Source organism: Planococcus citri, chromosome 3 (genome assembly GCF_950023065.1).
Source record: "Planococcus citri chromosome 3, ihPlaCitr1.1, whole genome shotgun sequence".
NCBI classification, from domain to species: Eukaryota; Metazoa; Arthropoda; class Insecta; order Hemiptera; family Pseudococcidae; genus Planococcus; species Planococcus citri.
The window spans coordinates 43,934,607-43,960,618 of NC_088679.1; the positions used below are offsets into that span (position 1 = coordinate 43,934,607).

The 26,012-nt window shown below is 32.3% G+C and overlaps 2 protein-coding genes and 1 long non-coding RNA gene across 9 annotated transcripts; 2 read left to right on the forward strand and 1 right to left on the reverse strand.

The window, feature by feature from the left end:
• The first annotated feature begins 433 nt into the window (after window positions 1-433).
• LOC135840465 (putative inorganic phosphate cotransporter) lies at window positions 434-14,797 on the forward strand. The gene is made up of 10 exons (XM_065357028.1): window positions 434-880; window positions 9,848-10,038; window positions 10,151-10,384; window positions 11,546-11,633; window positions 12,316-12,539; window positions 12,630-12,782; window positions 12,891-13,023; window positions 13,163-13,401; window positions 13,505-13,664; window positions 14,583-14,797. Exons 1-10 carry the CDS (start codon window positions 841-843, stop codon window positions 14,639-14,641), a joined length of 1,521 nt encoding a protein of 506 aa, XP_065213100.1. The 5' UTR covers window positions 434-840; the 3' UTR covers window positions 14,642-14,797.
• LOC135840470 (uncharacterized) lies at window positions 8,371-9,849 on the reverse strand. Its single transcript, XR_010557750.1, has 2 exons — window positions 9,717-9,849; window positions 8,371-9,641 (listed from the first exon to the last, which is right to left on the reverse strand). It is a non-coding gene; the product is annotated as an uncharacterized LOC135840470 (long non-coding RNA).
• Window positions 14,798-17,273: 2,476 nt separating the features above from the next.
• Esp (Epidermal stripes and patches) lies at window positions 17,274-25,373 on the forward strand. 7 transcript variants are annotated; one of them, XM_065357025.1, is made up of 14 exons: window positions 18,085-18,316; window positions 20,380-20,719; window positions 20,834-21,016; window positions 21,862-22,115; window positions 22,202-22,412; window positions 22,552-22,772; window positions 22,864-23,032; window positions 23,523-23,681; window positions 23,759-23,920; window positions 24,028-24,168; window positions 24,359-24,504; window positions 24,625-24,789; window positions 24,943-25,103; window positions 25,210-25,373. In XM_065357025.1, the coding sequence occupies exons 3-14, from the start codon at window positions 20,875-20,877 to the stop codon at window positions 25,250-25,252; spliced, it is 1,974 nt and encodes a 657-aa protein (XP_065213097.1). In that variant the 5' UTR covers window positions 18,085-18,316; window positions 20,380-20,719; window positions 20,834-20,874; the 3' UTR covers window positions 25,253-25,373. The 7 variants fall into 7 exon arrangements, with proteins under 7 accessions (XP_065213098.1, XP_065213092.1, XP_065213097.1 ...); XM_065357024.1 differs by lacking the exon at window positions 18,085-18,316 and adding an exon at window positions 19,116-19,489; XM_065357026.1 differs by lacking the exons at window positions 18,085-18,316; window positions 20,380-20,719 and adding an exon at window positions 17,274-17,397.
• Window positions 25,374-26,012: the final 639 nt, after the last annotated feature.

A 26,012-nucleotide genomic window follows, 5' to 3' on the forward strand; every position in this document is an offset into this window, starting at 1 on the left:
TACAATCTAAAGTACATGGGTACTTATTTGAGAAGAAAGGAAGGGAGTTTATTATTGTGTCACGAGTATCTTGCATCGCATTTGCAAACGATAAAAGTATCGTAGCAAATGAAGATATGTAGGTTCTATAGGCACCAAAATGCAATTGGTCAATTGATGAAGTGCATTGGCGTCGCTGACTCATGATTAATAGCATTACAGCAGTCAATTTCGAATGCACTCTAATGAAATTTTCTCAGAATAATTACAGCTGTAGGTATTCTATATACTTATCTCAAGTATCTGTAATAATTAAAACGACAAAACGACCGACCTATAATCACCTATTGGCTAATTTCACACATGCAATAACAATCTGCATAAAAAAATAATGCAAAAAACTGTTTTACTTATTTTAAAAAACATCCATGTCAAAACATATAGGTAGGTATAACTATACGATTGTTGTATCGTCAACTATCACGTTAGCCTACGAGGACGAGGACGAATGAAGCTGACGAACACCGCTCTACCTACCTCAGCTTTGTGAAGTGATCGTTGCCGAATCGACATTAACATTCATCGTATACATCACACAAAACCTGCCTTTACGCGATAACGCGCGAGTAGATAAATTTTGAATTTTCACTAATAGTGTATCAGTATGTAGTCGATGTGAGTTCAATTATCAATAATCAAACATAATATGCGGTCGCCTCGTAAACGTTAAACCAGTTCCGAGTAGGTAAATAATACGGATCGTAATCGGACGAGGTGAATGAAAATTTAACGTGAAAAAAAAATTCAAAAATATCGCGGTGCTTAATTCCAACTATAAAAAGGATTTTATTCGTCGTCAATATGGTCCAGGAAACGAAAACAAAACCACCTAGAACGAAAAGTAAGTTATTCATTTTCTAGTAAGGTAGGTCTAGATACGATGAAATTCCTTCAAATTTTAGTTAATTTGATGAGTAGGTAATCGAAATGTGCATCATACTACCAACCGAAAAAATCTGTAACTAGGATTTTTTTTGAAAAATTTAACGTTAATTTTTCAAGTCAACATTTGGTATGTGTTTACATAATATAAAATCTACGTAGATAAAAATGTTATCAGCATCAGCTTTATTTTCAATGGTTTAAAAAACAATACATCTTGGAAATATTTGTGCAATATTATATGCACATCAATTTCATCTTTTTTACTTAAAATACTCGTTACACTTCATAAATAATTTTCTCATCCAATTTCGAATACAGTACCTACGTAAATAGCCTATCTATACTATTAGTTTAATTCTACCACTTTTCAATTCATCTAATCTTCCTCTTTTATGTACCTACCTACATCAATTTGTACCTACTTCTTCCGATAGAGAAAATCACGAAAGTAATGTTGCCAGTCAAAATAAACATTAGTCTTTGCTCCATTTTTGATAAATTCTTTAGCCTATGTACATGGTCACACGTAGTGTACATCTCTATAGTTGTGTATATCGTACGTAGTTGTTTTATAGCCAAATTTGGAACATTATACAGGTACACACTATATATTGAATACACGCTGGTATTTAATTTGCTACAGCACGTAAGATGTTAGATATCTTGCTTAGATCTATACTAGTTTAGATTTAGAAAAAAAGTGACCTTAGACGAAGAAAGCATAGTGGCAGTACGTTCCTATACCTAACAAGGATAATGAAATTAAATCATTAGGTTCATGTTATTTGACGAACAATAACTTATTTCATTAACGCCTCGTTTTATTTTAAACCCAACTATCAAAATGTCAATATTATTAGGAGAATACCAAGCTGAATTATTCAATTTTATTCAAGAATGATTAGCATTTTACAGTCGAGTAATTTAGTAAAGCATCTATAATTTTACTAGATTTCAATTACTGATTCATTAAATACAGGAAGCCACCAAACAGCGTTGAACTGTTCGGATATGTACCTACCTACCTTTATCTACGTGGTAGATATGTGTGAATGAGGGAAAAAATTCCACTAATATATTTATCTTGCGAAATTTTCATCTCATGGCTTAGTTAGGTACCTGCTACCTACCTACCTGAATGATGTTTACATATTTCTACTGTTCGAAAATAAGTATGTTCAACATTCCTTTCCCTTGTCCTTTTGCATGTAGATCAAAGTTTGTCATTAGGTCATCGCAGAGTATGGAATTTTTCATAAAAACAACCTCTATTTACCAATGTGAAATTTTTATAATTTCATTCCGATCACTGATTCATCTGCGAGGCAAAATACAGTGGATAGTATCTATACATTTCAACCAAAATTGTAATGTTTTCCAAATTTTTTATAATTCTGCAATTCTCAAAACACTTGGGGTTCGTATCAGTATCCAGGAATAATATTTTTAATACATGAATTACCACCTTGTAAAACTTGAGTAAACCACGTAATAGATAAGGACTATTCTCAACTGAAGTATTACGTAGGTACTTACATTGATGTGAAAATAGTTGAAAATGGCTTTGAGAACAATTACACTATCACCTATACATAGGTACTCACCTACCTACATTGCAGAAAGTCGTTTCGAGTCGCATAAAATTTGCTTGAATATCGTGAGCTTTCTTTTCATTATACCTATACCTTATAGGTATACCAAAATAAAGCGTTTTAAGTGTCATTCTCACGCTGTTCAAACATTATAAAATGGTTAAAACGTTGTAATAAATTTTTTTCGAAGAACAGGGCGGTTCTATTGCCATGAAATAATTTTATATCGCGACTTTGATAATTATACTGTTAAGTAGGTACCTACCTATACCATGAAAAAATGACTTGGCGAGCTGTTCCACTTTTTTTTTGAAGTTTTTGCAAGTCCTCAATTTTTATTCTCTAATTTAAGACATCATTGGTGGGGGAGAAGGAAAGAGAAGCAAGGATGTGAAACATACCTCAAAATTATTGATGGAAACGATGTGGGTATAAACAGGTAAAAACTATTTTTTATAGACATTTGTGGGTTGATGTTAGATACTTAATAAAGAGAAACACAAATTGAACAGGTAGATATGATTGCTTCAGTCCATCTTTTTTCTTCTGGCCCAGATCTATTCAAAAATAATTTTGATAAAATGAAAGGGAAGAAGAAGAATGCGAGAAACCGAGTTCAATGTTTTCCGAAATCATTGACTTTGACCTTTGAAATTTACTTTAGTTGACTTCCATGAGATTCCACTGAAACATTTAAAAAAAAGGCCTAATCTGACTTCTGAAGGTGCATTAGATAGAGAGGAAAACAAATTTTCTGAACTAGACAACAAAAATGTTACTTAATAAAATAAAATAGGTACCTATGTACCTACTTATGTATATGTATTAGAAATTTGATCAAAACATTCCACCGAAAAGGCGAGTACGTCCGGCGTCAAAATTCTCTGGAATGGTAGAACACTGAGTTGGACCCTTCGAGTAGGTAGAATCCAAATTTTCAGCCACCTAAATATCCATTTCCCATGTTTTTCTTCGGTAAAATTTCAAAAATTTCAAAACCTCGGTATTAAAGCCCCAAATTGGTAAAAAAATGACGAAATTTTGCTTTGGGAGATCAGTTTTGATATTTAATCCGCAGACCACATTTTAATCAATTTTACAGGAAAAGTAGCATACTTATTTTAGAAAATCCATTAGGAAACACTTTTATACTCGAAAAATTGTAATTTTTGCGGAAAATATAGTGCTCAGTACTTGAGTAAATTTTGAAAAATTCGCCAAAACTTTAAAAATTTATTTGGACTGCTGTACTTAATTTTGATTGCATGGTTCTTGGAGCAAATTACATGTACCTATAAGTAAAAATTGAGGTTGAACACCACAAATATTATGTTTATGTACTTTCCTTGTAGGTAGGTACCTATAAGAGAATGTAAACTGCCAGCTTATGATTTTAAAAGAATTCAAACTCAACTAATTACCCAACAATCTTTTTGCATCATTTCAAGCGTCCGCCTCGGATTTGAAAAATCTTGGATGTTTGTAAATAAAAGGATGTTAAATAAACCTAAATCTTAAATTAGGTGTAGCTGTAAGCTAGGTAAAACAACACCGGCACCAAATCACCAATGTGGTGCTAAATAATAACTGCGCATGCACCGTGGTGAATGAATATCCCCGACAAAATTCGCTCCAAATCGCATTCATTTTTTAAAATTTTCCAAAAATTGAGAAATGAACTGGGCAACTGAAATTTTGAATTTGATGGTTTTTTGAAATGCTATTTTTAAATTCTTATCCAATAATTTTTTAAATCCAAAACAAAGGGTTGAAGTAGTTTCTCTGTAAGTAGTGTAGTTGAGCACCATTTTTCATGTTGAATTGTTTGCGTATCTTCAACATTGAAGGAGTTTTTAAGAGTTGAATTTCCAAATCCTGAGCATTTCCTTGCGCAGTGATTCTATAAAAATAATTACCTAGATGTCAGAAACTTTTTTTTCTTTCTTGGGTGTTTATAATTGCAAAATTATTACCCGTGAAGAAGAAGTTTTAGATTTGGGTTATCAAATTGATGTTTTTTTTAGTAGGGTTATGGTTTTTTGGATTTCTGGAGGGTTGTCTGGAATGGTCATTGAAATCGGATCTATTTGTAGGGATAGCCTCATTGGCTATAGTTTAAGACAAGGATGTAGGTTATAGGCTCATTTTCGTAGAATTGGCATTGGGAGGGGGTATGATTTTTCTGGTAGAGATGGTTGTATGTGGTTTTGGTGTGTCTTTAGTAATTGGTGAATAATTTGTACCTATAGTTTTGATTTGTCTAAGTATTATTTTGACCCAACTTTATTAGTAGGTGAGCTATACCTAACTACATTAAATGAGGAGGTGGATAGCAAAACGAAATAACTCCAAAATTACGAAAATTGAGTTAGATATCTATCCTTATGTAAAATTCAACGGGGAATCCATTCCCGGTGTCAGATTTTGTCCATCAGTTGAATATCATAGCGCAATCGAGGAAAACAAGTCTGATTTTAGAGCTAAATGCATTAAAAAATCAGATTTTGTTTGCAAAACGCAATAACTCCACTACATTTTATACATTTCAGTTGCGCAGATGTGGTAACACTGTTTTTTTTCATCGGGTAGGTACTGAAACTCGTTGGGTAGGAGTTACTAAAAAAAATGGTGCTTTCGTTGCCACTCTCTGAATGCCATATCACACACAGGAATTGTTTGAATTTCGCATTACAGTTTTTTAATTGTTTTTTATCGAAAATTCTCGATTAAACACAGTTTTTTTTCTATAATTTTTCAATTTTTTCAAATAAAAAATAGGTACGTTTTTTTGCAGAAAAACACAAAAAAAAAATTGCGTTCAAAACGCAATAACTTTTTTTTCTTTTCCTCGCTGTGCTTACCCAGGTGACCGAAATTTTAAAATTGAGTGGAAATTTTATTTGTGGCACCCTCCCCTTTCATTTGATACCAATTTTGGAACTCGGCCCCCACCCCTCCCCTCCTGACAATTTTTCCTAATTTCCCAAAAAAACCAAAAATGGAGTTATTGCGTTTTGCTATCCACCTCCTCAAATGCCATGTCTAATTACATAGGTAGGTATTTATTTGTTTCAAGTGATTAATGAAGTATACGTACGAGATAGTAAATTTGATAATACGCGTTTCAAATTTAAATTTCATCGTGTTTTTCTTGTAGTCTCTCCATGTCTAAGAATGAGCTTCATTTTATTTCTGCTGTTACGTACCTGCTGCATACAAATGTACATTAGAAGTGAAATATTTGGAAATACGCTGTCATGTAATGTCGTCAAGTTGTGTATCAATGACGGAATAATTTCGTAATCATAACGAAAAATTTTTCCAAGAAACGATCACAATTAATGTAAATATTGAATTCAAGTCGAGAGTAAAATATGTGCATATTTATGCTCAATTTTAATATTGCAAATTATAAAAATGATAGGAACGGTAGCTCTACACGTATAATATAGTGATGCTTCTGACGTTCAGTTTTTCAAATCATAAAAACAGTCATCTTGAAAGATCGACAATCTTAAAAATTGGGTTAAAATAAAATTCAAAAAAAAAAAAAAACATATTAGATACCTACACGTCAGTGATATTGGGTACATATACCAATAATAAAATTATCATATCCGGTTTTAGAATTTTTTTAAATAGAAAGAGTTTCAAGTTAGGGAAAATTATTTAATTTTCACATTATGAAAATGAAAAAAAAAAAATCAGGAGTTTGGTAATAGATAGGTAGATAATTATAAATTGATGATAATTTTTTCACAAAAATTATTCAAATATGATCTTTACGTTCGTAATAAAATCAATTCTATTACCCTGATTCCCTTTTTGAGTGTAATACATATTATCAGACGTGCAGTTATTTTTAAGGGTCATTAGAATAATTTTCAGTCAAGTGAGCTATTTTCAACAACTGATTACAGTCTGATGCAAATTCCCCGTAGAGATGTACTGGTTTTAGTACCTATAACCTTACAATACCTCGATCGATTAACGATTACTTAGGTAGGTATACATATCATAGGTATACCATAACGTATATGTATACTTACCTACATAGTTACTTACAAAGGTTTATGCTGAATTTTCAAGATCAAGCGCAAAATTAATACGATTGGTTTTCGAAGGTTTGTCATCAAGGAATTGGTCCGAATCTATTTCCTTTATTATTAGAAGGGTACAGATGGGTAGGTAATAGGTGTATGAAAACCTCTGCACAGTAACTACCACATTACCTACGTTTTGTATTCAATTAAAATTGCGTAAAATCGTAGCATCAAACACCAGCAACGATGCAGTGATCGCTAATATATACGTAGGTAATTGATGAAATAATCACGTGGCTTTCATTGAACCATTAAAACAGCCAAAATCAACCATATCGTCGTCCTCGTCTTTGACATGCGTAACCTTGTTTGGATAGGTATCTACCTGTAAAAATATCTGCAAATAAAACACGCTCTTTGTTGTTTATTTGTTTTAGCTGTACCTATATTTATATGCATTTCGAGGAAATTAAAAATGCAATTTTGTTTGATGGAAATTTATCTATACGTGTCTTATCTATGATGAAAATAATCTCTCGTTACAAAGTTGAGCTAATTATCATCGTGACATGTGTAAATGCTTTCGATGATGTTGTGCAGTGCAACGGTTCGTCGGTAGACTTTCAGGTATTTATAGTTGAATCATCAGGTGGGTGGTATAAAAACGAGACATTTTTTCAATGCACATACAGTTTTTTTAAGGTCAAAATTTTACAACCGAAGAATTATTAATTAGTCGACGACAACGGATCCAAAATCGTACTGAAAAGGAAATAATAGATATATGTGTATGCGAAGGACGTCGTCGGTACAACCTTTAAGGCTCACTATTTACGAAATTAAAATAATAATTATTCAATTAGTTAGCCTAATAACTTCATTAACATGTTGTTTATAATATTCCCGATACCGAGTATAGGCTTACGTACGAAAATATTATGTACCTACCTAATGAAGCGCCACCTAATTAATAATTGTGTAAGGTATGTATTTCTATTCAATTCGAAAAAAACGAAAAGACTGCCCAACGTAAATTTTGATATTCAAGATTTAACCATACTTACAAATAATTTACCTAACAATGTATATCAACGTCATTCGTCTCACACATCACTTTGTTTCAAGTTTATTGGCATTATTGAAATTTTTTTTGGTTACGGTTCTACGAGTAATTTTTCACGGGCTTTCTATTACGTCTTTGGAATGGGCAAATTGATCTAAAGTTTTAAGGTGACTATTGTTCGTTATAATCATGTGTGTACTGAAAAAGTCATGAAGAAAAATAACCGCGCAAACAGGTAAATGATCAATTGTTAACGTGAGCTGAAAGTCGATACTGTGTAAATGAGTAATAATGATTAGGTAGGTACTGTATTCGTTTAAGAACAGACATACTGCATTGAAATATTTCGCATGATTTACCTACCAATGACGTTTTATAATGAAAATATTGCATGAAAACTCGATTTCAATCGCGTGGCAATTCTTTCAAGCGATAACCTATCATTCATTACTAGCTATTTCGTGATACCTACATAATTAAAGATGTATGAAAATTAAAGACACCGATGTTTCGAATCGAGATCAACATCGCTGCATTAATACAGCACAGAGCACACCTTCGCAAATTTTTAAAACTCTTTGAACTACACACTATCCGATAGTATAGGTAGGTACAACGTAAGTAAACAGTCGATGTACGCTCTCAGCTACTGTATACCTGCATCCCTCTTGGTGTTCTTTTAATGTCGGTAGAGATACTTAGATACCTACGTGTTATGAAAATCAACCTCGCAAAAAAGAATACGAGATTGTTATTTGTAAAAAAAAATAATTATTCAGTCACGTTAATAATGAGAGAATTTAATACCAGCTTGCAGCATTGCTAAATTACTAGGTACTTTTAATAGGTAGGTGTTTACCTGGTAGATCATATTATCCTTTCATTTTAAAAATTATTTTTAGGCCAAGAGGAATTTTAAAAATGCATTTAGTGCACATGGCTTTCATATTCATTTTCCTTCCAGCAAAATTTCTTGAATAAATTTCAATAAAAACGCAATTTTAAGTAATTAAGTAAGAAACCAATCTTACGAGTTAAATTCTGCAGACAATAATATGGCCCTGAAGAAGATGTGGCAGAAAACTTTTAGATCTGAATAAAAAAAAAGGAAAAGTCAAAAATATGTCAGAATCAAAATTCTGGGCTAAATTTGGCAACTTTGAATTTTGATGATGGGATTTTTAGGTCATTCCAAAAATAGGTACCTAGTACCTATTATTGTTCAAATCGGCAGCGGACTTCCTGTAGCGGTTCTCTTGTCACCAAAATGCTAACAAATCCTAATCGGCCAGCAGATGCAAAAAACATTCATCAGCAGGAATTTTGTATGCTGAATTGAAGTCTCGGTATGGCCTGAATGTTCGAGTTCGAGAGATGCTGAAAAAATTAAAGGATCGATGGCAAACGCTTTTTGACGGATGCAATTTTTCTGTTTCTGAATTTCTACATAAGGAAAATGTCTGTTCTATTAGATACTTAGGTACTTACTGAACTTTAAAAAATGCCAAATTCAGGCATGTTAGTTTTTCTTTTTCAAAATCAAGCCTTTTAAAAATCTATTATCCACACTCAAAAAATGAACTCTTCACATAAAAAATAATAACGTTTTTTACTTCTCAAAACTTGAATTTACAAGATCTTTAAATTTTGAAACCAAAAAAATCAAACTCCTCGTACAAAAAAGAACAAACCTTTTTCACCTATCAGGATATGAATTCTCGAACGTTTTTTCCTTCAGTTCGTTCGGGTCTGTTTGCTTTTTTTTCCAAACTTGAAATTTCTAAAAAATCATCATTCAAAATTCTAAAATGTTGAAACCCAAAAAATTAAACTCTTGACATAAAAAACATTGTGTTTTCACCTATCAAAATTCGACAAATTGTCGGTGGTACCCCCCCTCCTCCGTCCGCATAACCTTTAGTTTCGTCCCTGTTTCTGTATCCCTCGTCTACTCTCCTTTTCTCTTGGTCGAGTGGATGTGGCTCGTCGCAAATCGGTTGAAGGTGGTTATGAGATGTTCTGAAACACATTCCATTCTACTTTTAAAAAAACTGTCTAAAATCTATAATATGCGTGAAGTATTTTTGATAATACCTTTTTTTGCTTGGTTCTTTTCTGGCACAATGGTACATACATTCATCTTTATATTCTGTAACAATTACGACTAAATTCATTTCAAATTTAAATCGAAAAAAAATTACAACTTATCTCATGCAATTTTATAGGTTACATGCCGCAGCGATATGTCCTCGGACTCATGGGCTTTTTGGCAGTGGCGAATGCATACAGTATGAGAAACGTGCTGAATTTAACAATTACAGAAATGGTTGTTCATCACCACAGCAAGCACGATAAGATCATCATCGATCCAGACTCGTGCCCTGGAACTTTAGAAATTAAAAATCATTCCGATCCGGTAAAATGTTCATGGAATTTTTGAAATTCATTCTCGAATTATTAAACCTGACTCGACGTGACTCGTCATTTACGTATGTAGGTATTTTCATTCGACAATTTACACTTTACAGAGCAATGAATTTGACTGGGATGAAAAAACGCAAGGTGAAATTTTAGGATCATTTTATATCGGCTACGTACTGACGCATATTCCTGGCGGATTAATAGCGGAACGTTACGGTGGTAAGCATGTGGTCGGATATGGAATCCTGACCACAGCTTTATTAACAATTCTAACACCTTTTGCCGCCAGACACAGTGCCACTTCGTTGATCATCGTTCGCTTTATAGAAGGACTCGGAGAGGTATGTATACGTAGGTACGTCTACGTATGCGTAATTCGCAGGCTATAATTAGATTAATTTGTTCAACCTGTGCTATCGACTTTTGACCCACGACGTAGTACATATTTGTATACCTGCGTAAATACTAATACGTGTATATCAAAATGCGCAAATCTGTCAAGCTTTGAGATATTTTGTTATTTAAAAATTTCCAACATTCGTATCATAATTCATTGCGAAAGAAACTATTCGATACAAGTATATTTGTATCCGTACTCCGTAGGTATGAACTTAATTTATCATCTACCCTGTTGATACGGTTCAAATCGAAAATGTTCTCCTGAATATCATTTTGGTCCCAGTTTAATCGTTATTTTTGTCAAAAATTAAAACTTTCAAGTTCAGCATCAAAAAATTTGGCATGGTAGTGTATTTTTCGGTGATTCCTGTTCAAAAAATCTTTACTCTTCTGTTTCTCCTCTTTCGCTATAATATAGGTACCTATCTACCCTGTGCTTACAATATGTAGGTGGGAATTTTCCTAAGAAGAATATTGCCACCAGTTTGTTCGTTGGCGTTTGTCTTGATTTTAATTGCCTGCTTCATATGAATGGGTTTATATGTATCGTATATTGAAGCGAAAAAAAATTAAACTGATAATGTTTCGTATAAAAACTTTGAAAAGATTTTGTTTTATTTGATGGTTTAATAACAAAAATATTTTAAACTCATCTGTTCCGCTTCATCACTTATGACAAAGGTCAATTTTCTTCGAGTAATTTCAAATCGATGATGTTTGAAATTAGAACTACGCACCGAAATTATCACGATTGTAGAAACTTCCGCTGATCGATAGCGAATAGCGATGTTCCATTTGTTTATATTGTTATAGATAAAAGGTTCTCCACGTAAAAATCATAGGGCACGATGAATTATTCGAATAGGTAAATATGAAAAAAGTCACCTCGATCGATCGATAATTTGCTCGAGTTATACGTAGGTAGTAAGTACATAACTTAAGTTCAAGACTTAATTTCCTTTGAAAATTCAGGTGTTCAGGTATATCTAGAAAGATAAATTTGCGAAGATAGTCTAGGCCCATGGCGCTGGATTTTATAGGTATTAGAATATTTTTTTCGTCGATCAATGATCATCAACTGAAATGAATATTTTGTTTCGCAGGGCACTACATTTCCGGCTTTAAATGCTCTCTTGGCTCAATGGGCTCCACCACTTGAAAGAGGTCGTATTGGTTCATTGGTTTTTGCAGGTTTGTATCATTTATGGTAATGAATCATGTGTACACTTATGTAGTTGAAAATTTTGGTAAAATCGAATCTAAATGACATTTTAAAGTAAAAAACACTAGGTATTATTTTTAATGAATTTCGAAAAAAAAATCGTTCGTCAAATTTGGATTTTAATCAATGGGGCTCGGGCACGTGAATTGGATAATATAACTGCTACATATTTCCAAATGAAATAATAATTATGTTCGAATAATCACGTTTATTGGAGTTTTCCATTAGGTACTTGATTTCAAAATTTCCTCGTAATAAATTAAAACTCGGCGTTAAATTATTGATAAAGAATCCTACCTACATTTTATATTCAACTAGAGAAGTAATTAATTTTAAAAAATGATTAAAAGTTTACATAAATATTGCGAAAATAAATAAACAAACCTATATCGCCGAGTGCACTAATTAAAGACAGACATATTACCTACGTAATCGATGAATTGGGAAAACACCGTTTGATTGTGATAAAATGGGAGTTGGGTTTTGATAATTTTAACGTACCTATAGGTAAATTATGTATTTTTTTAGATCTTTACTACAATTGTGTTGCTGGCATCCGCTAACAACTCAGATTCATTCGCGCTGATAATTATGATGAACAAATGAATGGAGTAAGCAAAGGCATTTATATTTAGTGATTTTCTACACTAGGCAATCAAATCGGTACAGTATTCTCATCAGTTTTGACTGGATTGATATTAGAATACACACAGTTCGAATGGCCTACAGTATTCTACATTTTCGGAGGTATTGGCGTATTATGGTTTTTAGCGTGGTATTTCTTATGTTACGACGATCCCGCTTCTCATCCTTTCATTACAGTAGAGGAGAAAGATTATTTAAGGGGGACTATTGGACATATAAGAAGAAATAAGGTACCTACCTATGCGCATACCTAACTATTTATGGAATGAAGTCCGAATGGCGTCTCAGTTTATAATCTAACATTAATATGAATTTCACAGAATTTAGCTCCCGTGCCTTGGAGCCGGATGGCTTTATCGTTACCCTTATGGGGACTTATAATAGGACAAATTGGTCATGACTGGGGTCTGTTTATGATACAAACTGACCTGCCAAAATATATGAAAAGTGTTTTAAAATTTTCCGTCAGTCAAGTAAGATATTTCTGAGTGCATCACTATCTAATTTCCAAGTTACGTTTTAATCAAATACTTACTTAGTGGGTAAGCATATCTAACTATTGTATTTTCTGTTCCTTTCAGAACGGTTTACTAAGTTCCTTACCTTTTATGATCATGTGGATTGTTGCCTTATTCTCAGGATGGTTAAGCGATTATCTTGTACAAATGGAGTGCTTCAGTTTGACTACAATCAGAAAAATTTTCACGACTGTGGGTAAGTTGATAAAAGTTAATGTGTATCTTCAATTTTTTTTGTTGAAAATTATGGAAAATGAAATAGGTATTTTAACGTAAGTAGCTAGTTTTTTAACACATAAAAATACCTACGCTAATGAATTTTCTTATATTCTCAGCTTCAATAGGCCCGGCTGCAGGTGTAGTCGCTGCTTCGTATGCAGGATGTGATCGTACCCTAGTGGTAACCTTATTCACTGTAGGAATGGCCTTCATGGGATTTTTCTACCCTAGTCTAAAAGTTAATGCATTAGATTTAAGTCCAAACTACGCCGGTACATTGATGGCTATTGTTAACGGCATCGGTGCTATATCAGGAATCATCACCCCTGTTTTAGTCGGATTTATTGCTACAAATGTGAGTAAATACCTATACCTATTCTACGTCTGCGTACATAATAAATAAAATATAGTGGGATAGGTAACTGAAAAATTCCATCGTATTTTTCCATTTTATATAGAGTACAATGATGGAATGGCGAGAGGTGTTCTGGATCACGTTTGCAGTCATTATTATAACCAACATAGCTTACATATTTATGGGATCTGGAGAAGTTCAGTCGTGGAACGATGTTTTATTAGCGACCGAGGAGGAAAAAATGGAATGGGAAGCTAAAAAAGGTAAGGTTAACCACCTGTTTGTTTGAAGAAAAAAAAAAGAATACGATATCTTATTCGAATGAATATCAACTCAGTTTACTCCTTCGTTACGAGTATATGCAACTTGAATCCCACAAATGACGAAATACACGTATCGATAATTCGATATACCATGTGCATGTTAGGTACCATAGTAGGTATAGACACTAGACCATCAATTTTTTTTATCTAAACATGATTGAGTCAATGCTCTCTTAGTCATTTGTAATCTGTAACAGGTACCTGAGTTCTCAAGTACCTATTACATTACATAGCCTATAAAATACCTTTATAAGTTGACTATTATTCAATTTCATTTCAATAACTCATAAACAGGCAAATAGGTACTCCAATTTTTAAAAATTATTCGTAATAAGTAACAACATAAGGCACTTACTCGATTGAAATTTTGAGATAAGAAAGTCTCGTGAATTTAATTGTTTTAAATATTTTATTTAATCCAAATTAATCTAATTCGTCGTAGCTGTCAAAAGCTGTCACTCGAGGAGGTGAAGACATTTTATTTTTCATCTCTTAGATATGAGTACCTGCCTATTTTGATTAGTAGAAAGCATATTTAGATTTTAGTAAAAATTAGAAAACCTATCCAGGTGTAAATCCTATCCTTAGTTCGAATTGAGCATTTTTCATTAAGCATGTGTAAATTTTAAGTAGATAAGTCTAAGTACATAAATGATGTGCGTACCTATTACTTTACCAATTTTTAAATTGTATACTTATCAAATAGAAATTCATTTGACAACAATAATTAATAAATTGAACTATAAAATTGAAAATGTCTACCGGCATTTTTAATCATATAACTCCACATCTTGAGATAAATTTAGCGGGCACTTAATCTTCAATTCTGTGTAATTAATTAATTTTTTCAATTTACAGAACCTATTAAAAAATACTCGGAGGAAAGTTGCGGCATGGAACTGACTTTCAAAGCTTAAAATTCGTGAATATTCAAGTACTGCAGCTCGTCTCGCAGAATTCATACCATCAGTATAATTTATTGACCTTGAAACGCCATCTTTTCACTTTTTACAAAAGAGATGCTAATGATTACAACAGTGTAATGTGTAATTAAAATTATTTCATTTTTTGTACGCTTTTTGAATTTTTTTCGTCGATGGTTGGCACAATGCAGCGTGCAAAATTAAGCCTACAATAAAAGTACGAAAAACAATCTCGAACTCGAATTGTTTTCATCGATTGGAAACAAGATCAATTGAATAACTTATGAGCGTGGATTTTAATTTACGAAAATGACCGTATTTTTTTCTTTGAGAAGTAGTCATCAATAATTGAATTAATCACATCGATGATAATATCTTTCCTTTTTTCAAAATGGTTCGTTTGGCATGTATTGGTAATAAAAATTGTATAGTTTGGAACACGTCTTTGATGGGTGTAATAATTTAATTTGTTGGATTTAAGTACATAATGAATACCCGCGTCAGGTATTTTTTTTCACGAAAACAATGGATATCTATCCAAGAATTATTTATGGTTTATTTGTTTTTCCTACCTACAAGAAAACAGGTCATCAAAAACGTATTCTCAAGTGTCTAAAGTTTTTCAAAATCTTAAACTTTTTTAAAATCGAAGAATTTTAGCTGAAATTATTACAATTTAAAGCAAAAAAGCACGTGTATTAAATACAGTAGATTTTTCGAGAACTATCAACCAAATTCAATGTACGTATGTTTTAGGTACCTAGCACATTTATTCAATTTGTCACTTATGTTTTTCCCCAAGTTTGATAGTATTTTTGTTTTCATTTGAATAAATTGCACTTTCCAATCTTCCTCTTCCAAAATTTTTTTTCAGTACCAACAGTAAGTATTTTTACTCAACTATTGTCTTAACCTATGTTTTACTCGTAACAACGAAAATTTGCAAGGGAAATCTTAAAAAAAATTAATAAGTAGCCTGATTACGAAGTTTAGGCAGTTTTAAATTTTAATCACAATTGTAATAAATTTAAATTCAAAAAATGTTTGAAATTAAAAGCCAGAAAATCTGACTGCACAGTGCTCCCCCACCGTATGCAAAAGTGGTGAAAGTCAACCTCATGGTTATTTAAAAAGAAAAAAAACTCAACAAAAGAAAAGGAAAAGCAGTTTCACTCACAGTGATCTTAATTATTATTGTGGTTTTGGCTTAGGTATATACTTCTCAGGGTAAAACAATTTTCAATGTTGATAATAATTTTGGTTTCCATAGCTTTAAAGACTTAGGTATTGTGGGGAGTGTGGTGGAAACAGAGTAAAAATAATGATTCTGATTTCAGAATTTATGGTATCTTATCTAGGTACCTGTTCATTGTAGGTATTCTAAGAAAATTTCGGAGGGACGTTCAAATGAAGGCAAAAAAAAGAGTGTGAGTTGTATTTTTTTCACAATGATTTGTTTATTTAAAAAAAAAATTGTAATTTTTTTATGTATTTAATATTTTTGATTTAATAATTATGAAAATATGTATAGTCCAGTAGTGCATTTGGCAAGAAAAAATATTCGGAGCAAAAATTTTTCACACCTTTGTTTGCCTATTTTTATGATAAAAAATGGGAATTCCATATCAAGCCAACATAGCTCCTTTCAATAATCAAAATGAGTAAAGTGCAAATTACACATTTTTTAATAACATTTTTCTCTACTGGGAATCAGAAAATTTTGAAAATGCAATTCATTATAATATTTTGCTGTACACATGGTTGCCTATAATGGGTAATAAAATGATTCACAAAAGGTTCAGCAAGTTTGTCATGCTCCCACGCATCCATTTCATTTAAAAAAGAAGAATACCTATCAACGCTTTCATTTGTTTTCAATAGGTAAAACTACTTAATAGGTATAATTTCATTAACAAAATTCCATCACCGTAGAACAAAAATTTCGTCTTCAAATCTTACTTTTGTTTTTCGGTGATGGTTAAAAAATACACACAACGCAATTGATACTTTTCAAAGGTCGGTTTTACGAGTATATACCAATTTTTGCATCCAAGTATCAGCATATGTACTTACTTAATTTATTGGGTGTTAGAATGAGCGTAAATTGTTCTCGCAAACAAAAGCAGGTAGGTACGAATTTTATAATATTTTTGTTTTTTATTTGTTTAACGTTACCGAATACTCCGAGGTGGATTAATTAGAGAGACTTGAAACTGTATAGTGTCATTGTATTGTTGTAGGCAATCAGTAAACACCTGAAAATATTAGCACATAGGTACCTGATCTCATTTTTTGTCAAAATTAACATCGGACACTCGAAATATTCGCTATAGATGATACATCCGATAGAATTTTTGCAGACTTATCTACTTATTTAGATATTTCTTAGTATTTGACGAATCGCGACGATTCGTATTTACCAAACAAACTGGCTATTGAATAATTTTTCTCGTATTTTAGCCTATAAATGGCAATACTCGAAATCAACGTCATCTGCATTATGGTATACATTTTCGTTTCTTTTTAAATTAACATGATTGACCGAGGCCAATTAAGGATACCAGCGACTGTATTCTCTTCCCCTTATTCAAAATATTTTAAACCCGTTTGTTTATTCCGTATGTACATTCCATTTGACGCGATGAACCATTCATTGTTCTTAATTAATTTTTAGTTCATCACCAAGATATCAATTATATTGCCATTTTAAGTCGACGCTGTTTTAATGTTTTCGTTAAAAATTAATTCGAGTAAGTTTTCTGTGTTATGAGCATTTATGTTTTGTGCACGGCCCGGCTTTCTTTTGATCAAATGTAAGTATGCATCTCAGGTGCTTTATCGGTATCTTAAGTATGTGGATCAGATATTCAATTCGCTTTTCAATTAGTTGATAGTAAATTTGCACATACCCACCTATATTACCATTGCCAAGATATTCATTAAATTGATTGCATGAATCAATACTTACGTGATTTTATTTTGTTATCTCAATTTTTACAACTATTCAAACATCTTTTCGCCATTTTTTTTTTTTTGGCTCAGCTTTAATGAAAACACACACGTACCTACTCTTATCAGATAGCTACCAAAGTACCTACCTGTACGGGTATTAGATAGGTACTACCCAGTACCCAAGTTACGACTAACTTAAATTTTCAATTACCTGCCACGTATAACGAAAACTGCAAATTTTCAGCAAAAAAAACCACACAACTATAGAATAAAATACAATCGTACTACCACAATAGGGTTTAAATATACCTAGATGAAAATTTCATCATGAAATACCTCAACACCTCTATTATTTCAGTTTTATACCGCGAATAATTCTGGCGTTAAAAATCAGCTGGCCAATAAAATTAATCCTGAGCAACTTCATATTACCTACGTATTAACGACATGATGATAATGAATAGGTTTCATTATTACGTAATAAAACGCGTTTTTTACACGAATTCAGTTACCACGAGGAAAATTTTTCTTCAACATGAACATGTAATACTAATCTGACAAAAACTTCAAAAAATGACAAAAAATTGACTTTCATTTTTAAAATTTATTTCCGAAGTTGAATATCGTATTTCAAAAAAATGTTTGTGGGCACCTAGCTGAAAAAATGTCTCCCTAGAGTGTTTTCATCGGAGTTCCACCCTACAAAAAGTTGACCATGTAAGTACTTATAGCTTATACAGCCTGTATTTTTCCTATGCATTAATTACTTTTGCTTTCAAATTGCTCACAAAAAAAGCATGTTATCCATTTGGAAAACCTATCTACTCAGTTGAAAATTATTCACGTTTTTTAAGATGGAAAACGTTTCAAATCATCGTTGAACTAACAATAAAAGCGATCATATAAAACGAACATGTAATTTAAAAGTAAAACTATATTTAACTTTGTCAAATTAATTATGGTGCAGCACATACCACATTCAATTAGGCTTTATTGAGATATCATTTTTCTTTTTAATCAGTAATCTTTCACTATTCTACGCTTCTTTCTCCCTTCAACTGAATTCATCTAGCTACTTACATGATATCTACTATATTTTTATCGTTTCCGAACAGACGACGGTATATTAGAGTGAAATGGGTAATTAAAATCGCTATATCTAAATCACAGTTTAAAATTTAAATTTATACCTAAGTAGATAACTATGTCTATCGAGCGAATGATTCTTTTTATAGCACGTTACCTACTACGTATATCTACATACATAGTCATTCAGTCACATGGTCTTATCTTGGCTGAGAAAATTCATCATACATTTTTTATTCTGTCAAAATAATTTTTCGCAAAATCATTGAAGACTTCAAGTTTGAGTAGGTATCGTTTAGTATTGAGAACTAAACGCGAAAACACTCGTGATGATAAAAAAAATAACACTTCAAGATATCATATTTATGAAGGGTTAAATAGTTTATAAAATATTAAAAGCCTTTATATAAAGAGAGAGAGGTTTATTGTGCACCTACATTACATCTACCCGAGTGTATAGTTAAAGTAAACTATTATAACAGTGTAAATTACTCTTTAAAGTAAATAATCGACAGAACTACAGCTTATTAAAAAATTTTCAATACGTGTAAAAAAAAAACGTACGACTTACCTACCGCTTGTACAAATATTGGAGGAGGCAATTAGTGATTCGTAAAATTATAATCCGAGAAGAACGTAAATCGTGGTGTGTTAATCGTATAAGATAGAATAAGACGTGCGGTGTGAATCAAATTTTATTTTGTACCTCCCGGTTTTGCTCAGAATAACTTACTAGTACAATTATATCTGAAATTCGAATGGTGAAAAAAAAATTGAGATGAACCTGCAATGAGTGATTATACGGTAATTTTGTGTACCTAGTGTAGATATCTTATACTTAAGTACCTATGGAAAGAAGTTTAAGTTAAATTTAAAGATAAGTACCAATTTATATTTCATACATGCATGGTCGACTTTTCAAAGTTGAACTACGATACAAATAGGTATATTGAAGATATCAGTGATGGGAAGATACAGATTTTTTTTCTCGAATAATTTGAATAAAGATACCTATTAAAGTGAAGAAAATATGTAAAAAGTAAGAAGATCGTTTGGTTGGTACACGACACACGTGAACCGAAAATGAGTCATTCTCATCACAGCACATGCAGAATCAGTTTTCACTAAGTAGTGGTTCTAAATCTTGACTTTTTTTTAAATTTCACTGATTTTTTTAAAAATTTTATACAGTCTAGTAGTTTCCAACAAGTTTCTAGTAAGTAAGTAGGTAATTTTGATTTTTTTTTGCATGTACAAAGGCGTTTTCTAAGCACATGCTGAAAATTTTTGGACTAGAAAAATTGAAATAGGTAACGACAAAACATCCGTTACCAGACTGAATTTCATCAGGTGCTGCATTTTATGTTTCAATTTTCAGAGATTTTAATTTTAAATTCGGCCTAATTTTGTAATTTTCTTTAAAAAAAATTCTGATCGAGTCGAGTGAGAAAGCAAACATTTTTCTAGGTATCTTATGTAAATTCGGCATACTTACTAAATCACACAGTGATGGCTTCAAACTACATACCTATTCTATAAGTTTCTAGAGGATTTTTGTATTTTCCAAATTTGGAAAAAAATTTGACTGAAATGAAATTCAGAGCCATAACCTACAAACTTTTATGAACCATTCTGCTTTAATACAGCAGTTTACAAAAATTCTGAAAATTACAGCTGATTTTTTAATTTTTCAGCTATCGAAAAACGCCATAGGTAGAGTATTTTGATTCGAACCGACGAAAAGAAATGTAGAAAACTCGAACATGAATTAATCGCGGAGTTCCGAAAATCGATAATCAAAGTTTTCATGGAATTGCTGATCAAATTTGGACTGTGCTATGATAGAATGGTTTTTTTTTCTTCAAAACAGAAAAATCTAAAAATTTACTAAAGACTCCAGAACAGTTTTAAAAAGAAATCTTAAGAATTTCAAAATACTTAAGCTACACCTACACTTACATATACTAACCTTACATTGGTTTTCATTGTACAGTTTTTTTTCTGTCTACTGCTTATATTTGAGGAAATTGTTAGGTAGGTACCTGCCAATTTATTGTCCATTTTTTTGTGGGTATATAGGTATTTACCCATATTCTTAAGTTAGATATTTTTGCACTAATTGCACTGAATGTTTATTCTCCTTCACAGATAGAATACCTAATTAAAAGAGATAGGTACACCGTACAAATATGACGCCCGAAAATCACACCAATAACAATAAAAACAGCGAAACTAATTCTGATAGTCAATCACATACACCAACGCCTGCACCACCACCTACTACTGATATTAACCCCACTGTGTATAATGTGGGTAGTGATGATTTCATTTGTAAGTATTTGCACTATTTTTAATGTCTGATATGAGCAGAGAGGGTCTTATTTTTATTAATGCGCGATTTTATCATCTAACATAGTACCTTCACTTAAGTAAGTAGGTACATTAAGTAGGCATATCATTTTGCCAATACGTACCTACTTTTTGAATAATTATTCAAGTTTATTATTTTTGAATCAAGTTTAGATTTGCAAAAAAATTTTAAATCTAGTTGTTAAGTGCACATTGGGTTTCTTCGTAGTGGATAAGGTACAAGTATTGAACCAGCTGACCAGCATGGCATGGCAGAATATGGCGATATGAATTAAAATACATACCTATAGTTATAACTGATGAAAATACAATATGGGATGTCTCTCGTTTTACCAAAATAAGAATTCAAATTAAGTACCAAAAAAAAAAAAAAAAAACTTGAGTAAGTAGGTATAATGTGAACGGGCAATATTTTCAAATTGTGAGCCAGATGAAAAGATCTGAGGGGATGACTAGCGAGGCGGTTCACTGTTAAAGATGAAAAAATGAATGGGTAATTGGCGCGTAGGTGCGTAGGTATCAATTTAAAACAGAAATACTCTGTTCTGAGAATACGATCTTGTATACATAGGCTATGTTCCGCAAACGGCAAACCCGTGCAAAATGTTGAACAAATCAACAGACGCCTCTCATCCATTTATTAGGGCACCCATATATAAGAAACTTTATCTGCAATGTTCTACTGATAATACCGTATTATGACAGATTTCGTCGACGTAAAACACAAGTACATACTTTACCTGTAGATATAAATTGATTTTATATCTTAAATACGTCATCTCATTTTACACACTTCTGCTCAACAGTGGTCGATGAAGTTGGCCCGAAGAGAAAAGTTAGCGTTAAAGAGACCATAGATGCGGTCTACCCATGGATGGAAAATAAATTCCGACGGTCTCTCAGCATAAGAAATGTACTAAAAAAGTTTCCAATCTTGAACTGGTTACCAAAATACACCACAACTGATGCATTGGGAGATCTCGTTGCAGGCATTACTGTCGGTTTGACGGTAGTTCCGCAATCCTTAGCATACGCTAATATAGCTGGATTACCACCACAGGTACACCCATCTTTGCTTAAAAAATTAGTTATGTTCGTACTCACCTAATTATGTCTACTATGATTATCTTTCATAACGTATTTTAGTATGGATTATATGGCTCATTCCTTGGAGCATTCATGTATATATTTTTGGGAAGTTGTAAAGATGTTCCAATGGGTCCTACTGCTATTGCTTCACTTTTAACGTATCAAACGTTACATTCTTTAAATCCTGATGGACTCGGACCTGAATATGCAACCCTCTTGTGTTTTCTTACAGGAGTTATTCAATTATTCATGGGTTTGGCCGGATTGGGTGAGTTTATTTTTATGCAAAAATAGGTATGGGTTACCTTCTTGTGTGTAGCCCAACGCCATCAAAATCTGTTCCTGTATGTGTATATTTGAACATAATAGGTATATTTCAAAATGAAAATTTTTGTTTGTGTCAATAGGTATTGTAATAGATTTTATATCAGGACCAGTGTCCTCCGGATTCACTTCAGCTGTAGCTCTTTTAATAATTACTTCTCAGCTCAAAGATATTTTCGGTATCCCAGGAAAAGGTACCACATTTCCTGAAATGATGGGAAACTTATTGAGCAATATTCAAGGTGTACGTTCGGGTGACACAATTCTTGGTATTGTTTGCATAGTTGTGTTACTTTTGATGCGCGTAAGTAATTCAAAATTACGAATATCATTGCAATAAATTATCACATCCGGTTTTTGGATACAGCATAACAATTTTTGATCACGTTATACAGCTCTTGGCAGATGTCAAAATAGGAAAAGAAGACGAAGAACTCTCATTAACTAAAAGAGTCATCAATAAAAGTCTGTGGCTGATTGGAACGTCGCGAAATGCAATTTTAGTTCTGATATGCGGAATTTTTGGATATTATGTTTATTCGAAAAACTGGTTTTTAAATATAGGTAAGCACATAAGTAGATATTATAGGAAAACAATAATTTTGAGTTCAAGTAATTGTGTAGGTACTTGAATTATACCTATCGATGAGTTTAGTTCATTAGGATACGCGCATAAATTTCTGTTCAGCCTACCTTCCCCCTCCCCGAAACACACAATGTACTTACCTACTTGAATGCACTTGCTCTCACCTATTCAATCAAGTTACTTGTAATGCGTATAGATTTCCATTATCGATACCTAGTTATACCTATAAATAAATTGATAGAGTACCTAACATCATGCATTGTGTACCAGTACCTGTGTACCTATCTACCAACCTACCACCGTAATTATATTGGAAATGAATTACTTATACATATTAAAATGTACTTATACGTACCTCAACCTCCCTCATATCTAAAATTTTATTATTTAATGGCATCGTTTCAATATACCTAGGTACCTACCTATGTACTTTACACTTATTCAACTACTCGAAAATGTTTATTACAGGTTATATTCCTCCTGGGTTACCTCAAGTACAATTTCCACATTTTAGCGCTGAAAATAACACAGTCAGCTTTATAGAAATGATTCGACGATTAGGATCTGGTGTAATTGTAGTTCCTTTAATTGGAGTCTTAGAAAACATAGCTATTTGTAAAGCTTTTGGTAAGATTATTTGAACTATCACTGCCATAATTGGTTATGGAATGAAGTTTCATGAAACTATCTAATTTTTTGAACAGCTCATGGAAAAGTAGTAGATGCTAGTCAAGAATTACTCGCAATTGGGCTATGTAATATTGGAAACTCCATGGTTCAAAGTTATCCAGGAACTGGTTCATTGTCTCGTAGCGCTGTAAATAATTCTAGCGGTGTACGTACTCCAATGGGGAGTGTTTATACGGGTAAATTTTAAAATTTAGTGATTGTAGTATATAAGTCGAATATTGTGACAGATGAAATTCATTGACGATGTTTCATACATTTTCTCAAATCTCAACTGATGTTACAGGTATTTTAGTAGTCCTGGCTTTATTATTTTTTACTCCTTGTTTCACATACATTCCTCGAGCTTGTTTGGCTGCTGTTATCATTGCAGCTGTAGTTTTTATGGTTGAAGTACGAGTAGTGAAACCAATTTACAGATCAAAAAGTAAGCGATTTCTTTGTAGGTATTTCATTATTTTAAGAAGGACGTTACCTACCTATAACGTCACTAATGTCAGATTTTAAAAAAGATCGGATTTGACGTTATTGAACTTTCTAAAATCTACACAATGTATTACTTTTAGGTGCCATCTTACCTATAACTACCTAATGGATTTTTTTTTTTTTTTTTTCAGAAAGCGATCTAATTCCAGGTTTAGCGACTTTCGTCGCCTGCTTAATTTTACCCTTAGAAATAGGTATTCTTATTGGTATCGGATTAAATTTGGTATCAATTTTATACCACGCAGCTCGGCCAAAAATCTCAATCGAAATTCACAAAGTAAATCCTTAAATTACTTAAGTACCTACTCTACTACGAGTACAAATACACAAATTTTTTATTTGTTAGCTGAGTACCTAATGAAGTTTAATTTTAATCGAAGATTTGTTTTTCGCACAGACTAGAGCAGGTATTGAGTACTTGCTCATAACTCCAGATCGCTGTCTAATTTTCCCTTCTGTGGACTATGTTAGAAATTTGGTAACGAAGCACAGCATGAAGAAGGAAATCCCAGTAGTTATTGATTGTTCTCATATTTACGGAGCTGATTTTACAGCTGCCAAGGTACAGTAGATACTTACTAGATAGCCTATGCATTTTGATTAAGACACTCCGTTGTATAGTATCGGTATTTTTATAATGTTGTACATAATAGATAGGCTATGGTATCGTACCTACTTTTTTTTACGTTTCTTTTTATGTCTTTCCGTTTCATAGGTTATTGAAATTTTGACTCAAGATTTTTCAAGAAGAAAGCAAGGATTATTTTTCTATAATCTGAAACCTAGTATTGCTGCAATCTTCGAAGGAGTTCAGCCCAAAAATTTTTTCATATATTATGATAAGCACGAATTGGACAATCTATTACGAAATAATTTGTGAGTAAAAATGATTAAAAACTGGGCATATGTACGGTATCGAATCTGAAACAGATCGCTAATAACCTACAAATTCTTTATCTTTATTTTGCTTTTTTCATTTCAGATTAAGCGAAATCTGTATAGAAAAAAAAGAGGAGATTCGCTAGGTACCGGGATACTTATCTCGAAACTCTCACTTGCAAAAATCAATGCATTATGTTTTAATTAAATTTGTTGTACCTTACTAGTTAAGTTTAGCTAATAAACTATTCCATTGTATTGTTTAAATTTAATTTTTTTTTTAAATCCAAACAATTATGAACAGATATGCATGCGTGCATTTCGAGAAATGAAAGATTACCAAGACTTTGTTTTTGAAACGAGTTATCTGAGATTTGAACTCAGCAGGTTATCTTAGGGCTAGTTACCTGAGCGAGCTAGGGCCATTAAAAATAAAATCTATCCTAGTAAATCGAAGTGAACTGGTAGTTTTTTTTTTTAGTTCATGATCACAGATTAACCGATATTGAAAAAGGAAATACCTACCTACTCTAAATGCACCCTCTACCCTACCCATCGGGTACCAAAATAAAATCAAAGCAAACATGTCAAAACTCCCTAATAACAGACTTTGGTTTCGTTTAATTTTGGTATTTTTGCCTCAAGGAGGGGCTATACTGAATTTAACCGTAAACTTAAACTTAACCCTAGAAGTTAAACAAAGGCAAATTTTAGGTTAACGTACTTACGTTAAATTCAGTATAAACCAAGCTAAAGTATAAGTTAAGGGAATAAGTATCCCCTTAAATTCAGAGTATAGCCCATCCTTTAGTTTCCACTTTCCAGAATGCGTTCCATTTTATTACATAGGTATTTTTAAGAATTTTGATAGTTGATTTATTATAATAACAATGATTTTTATTTTCA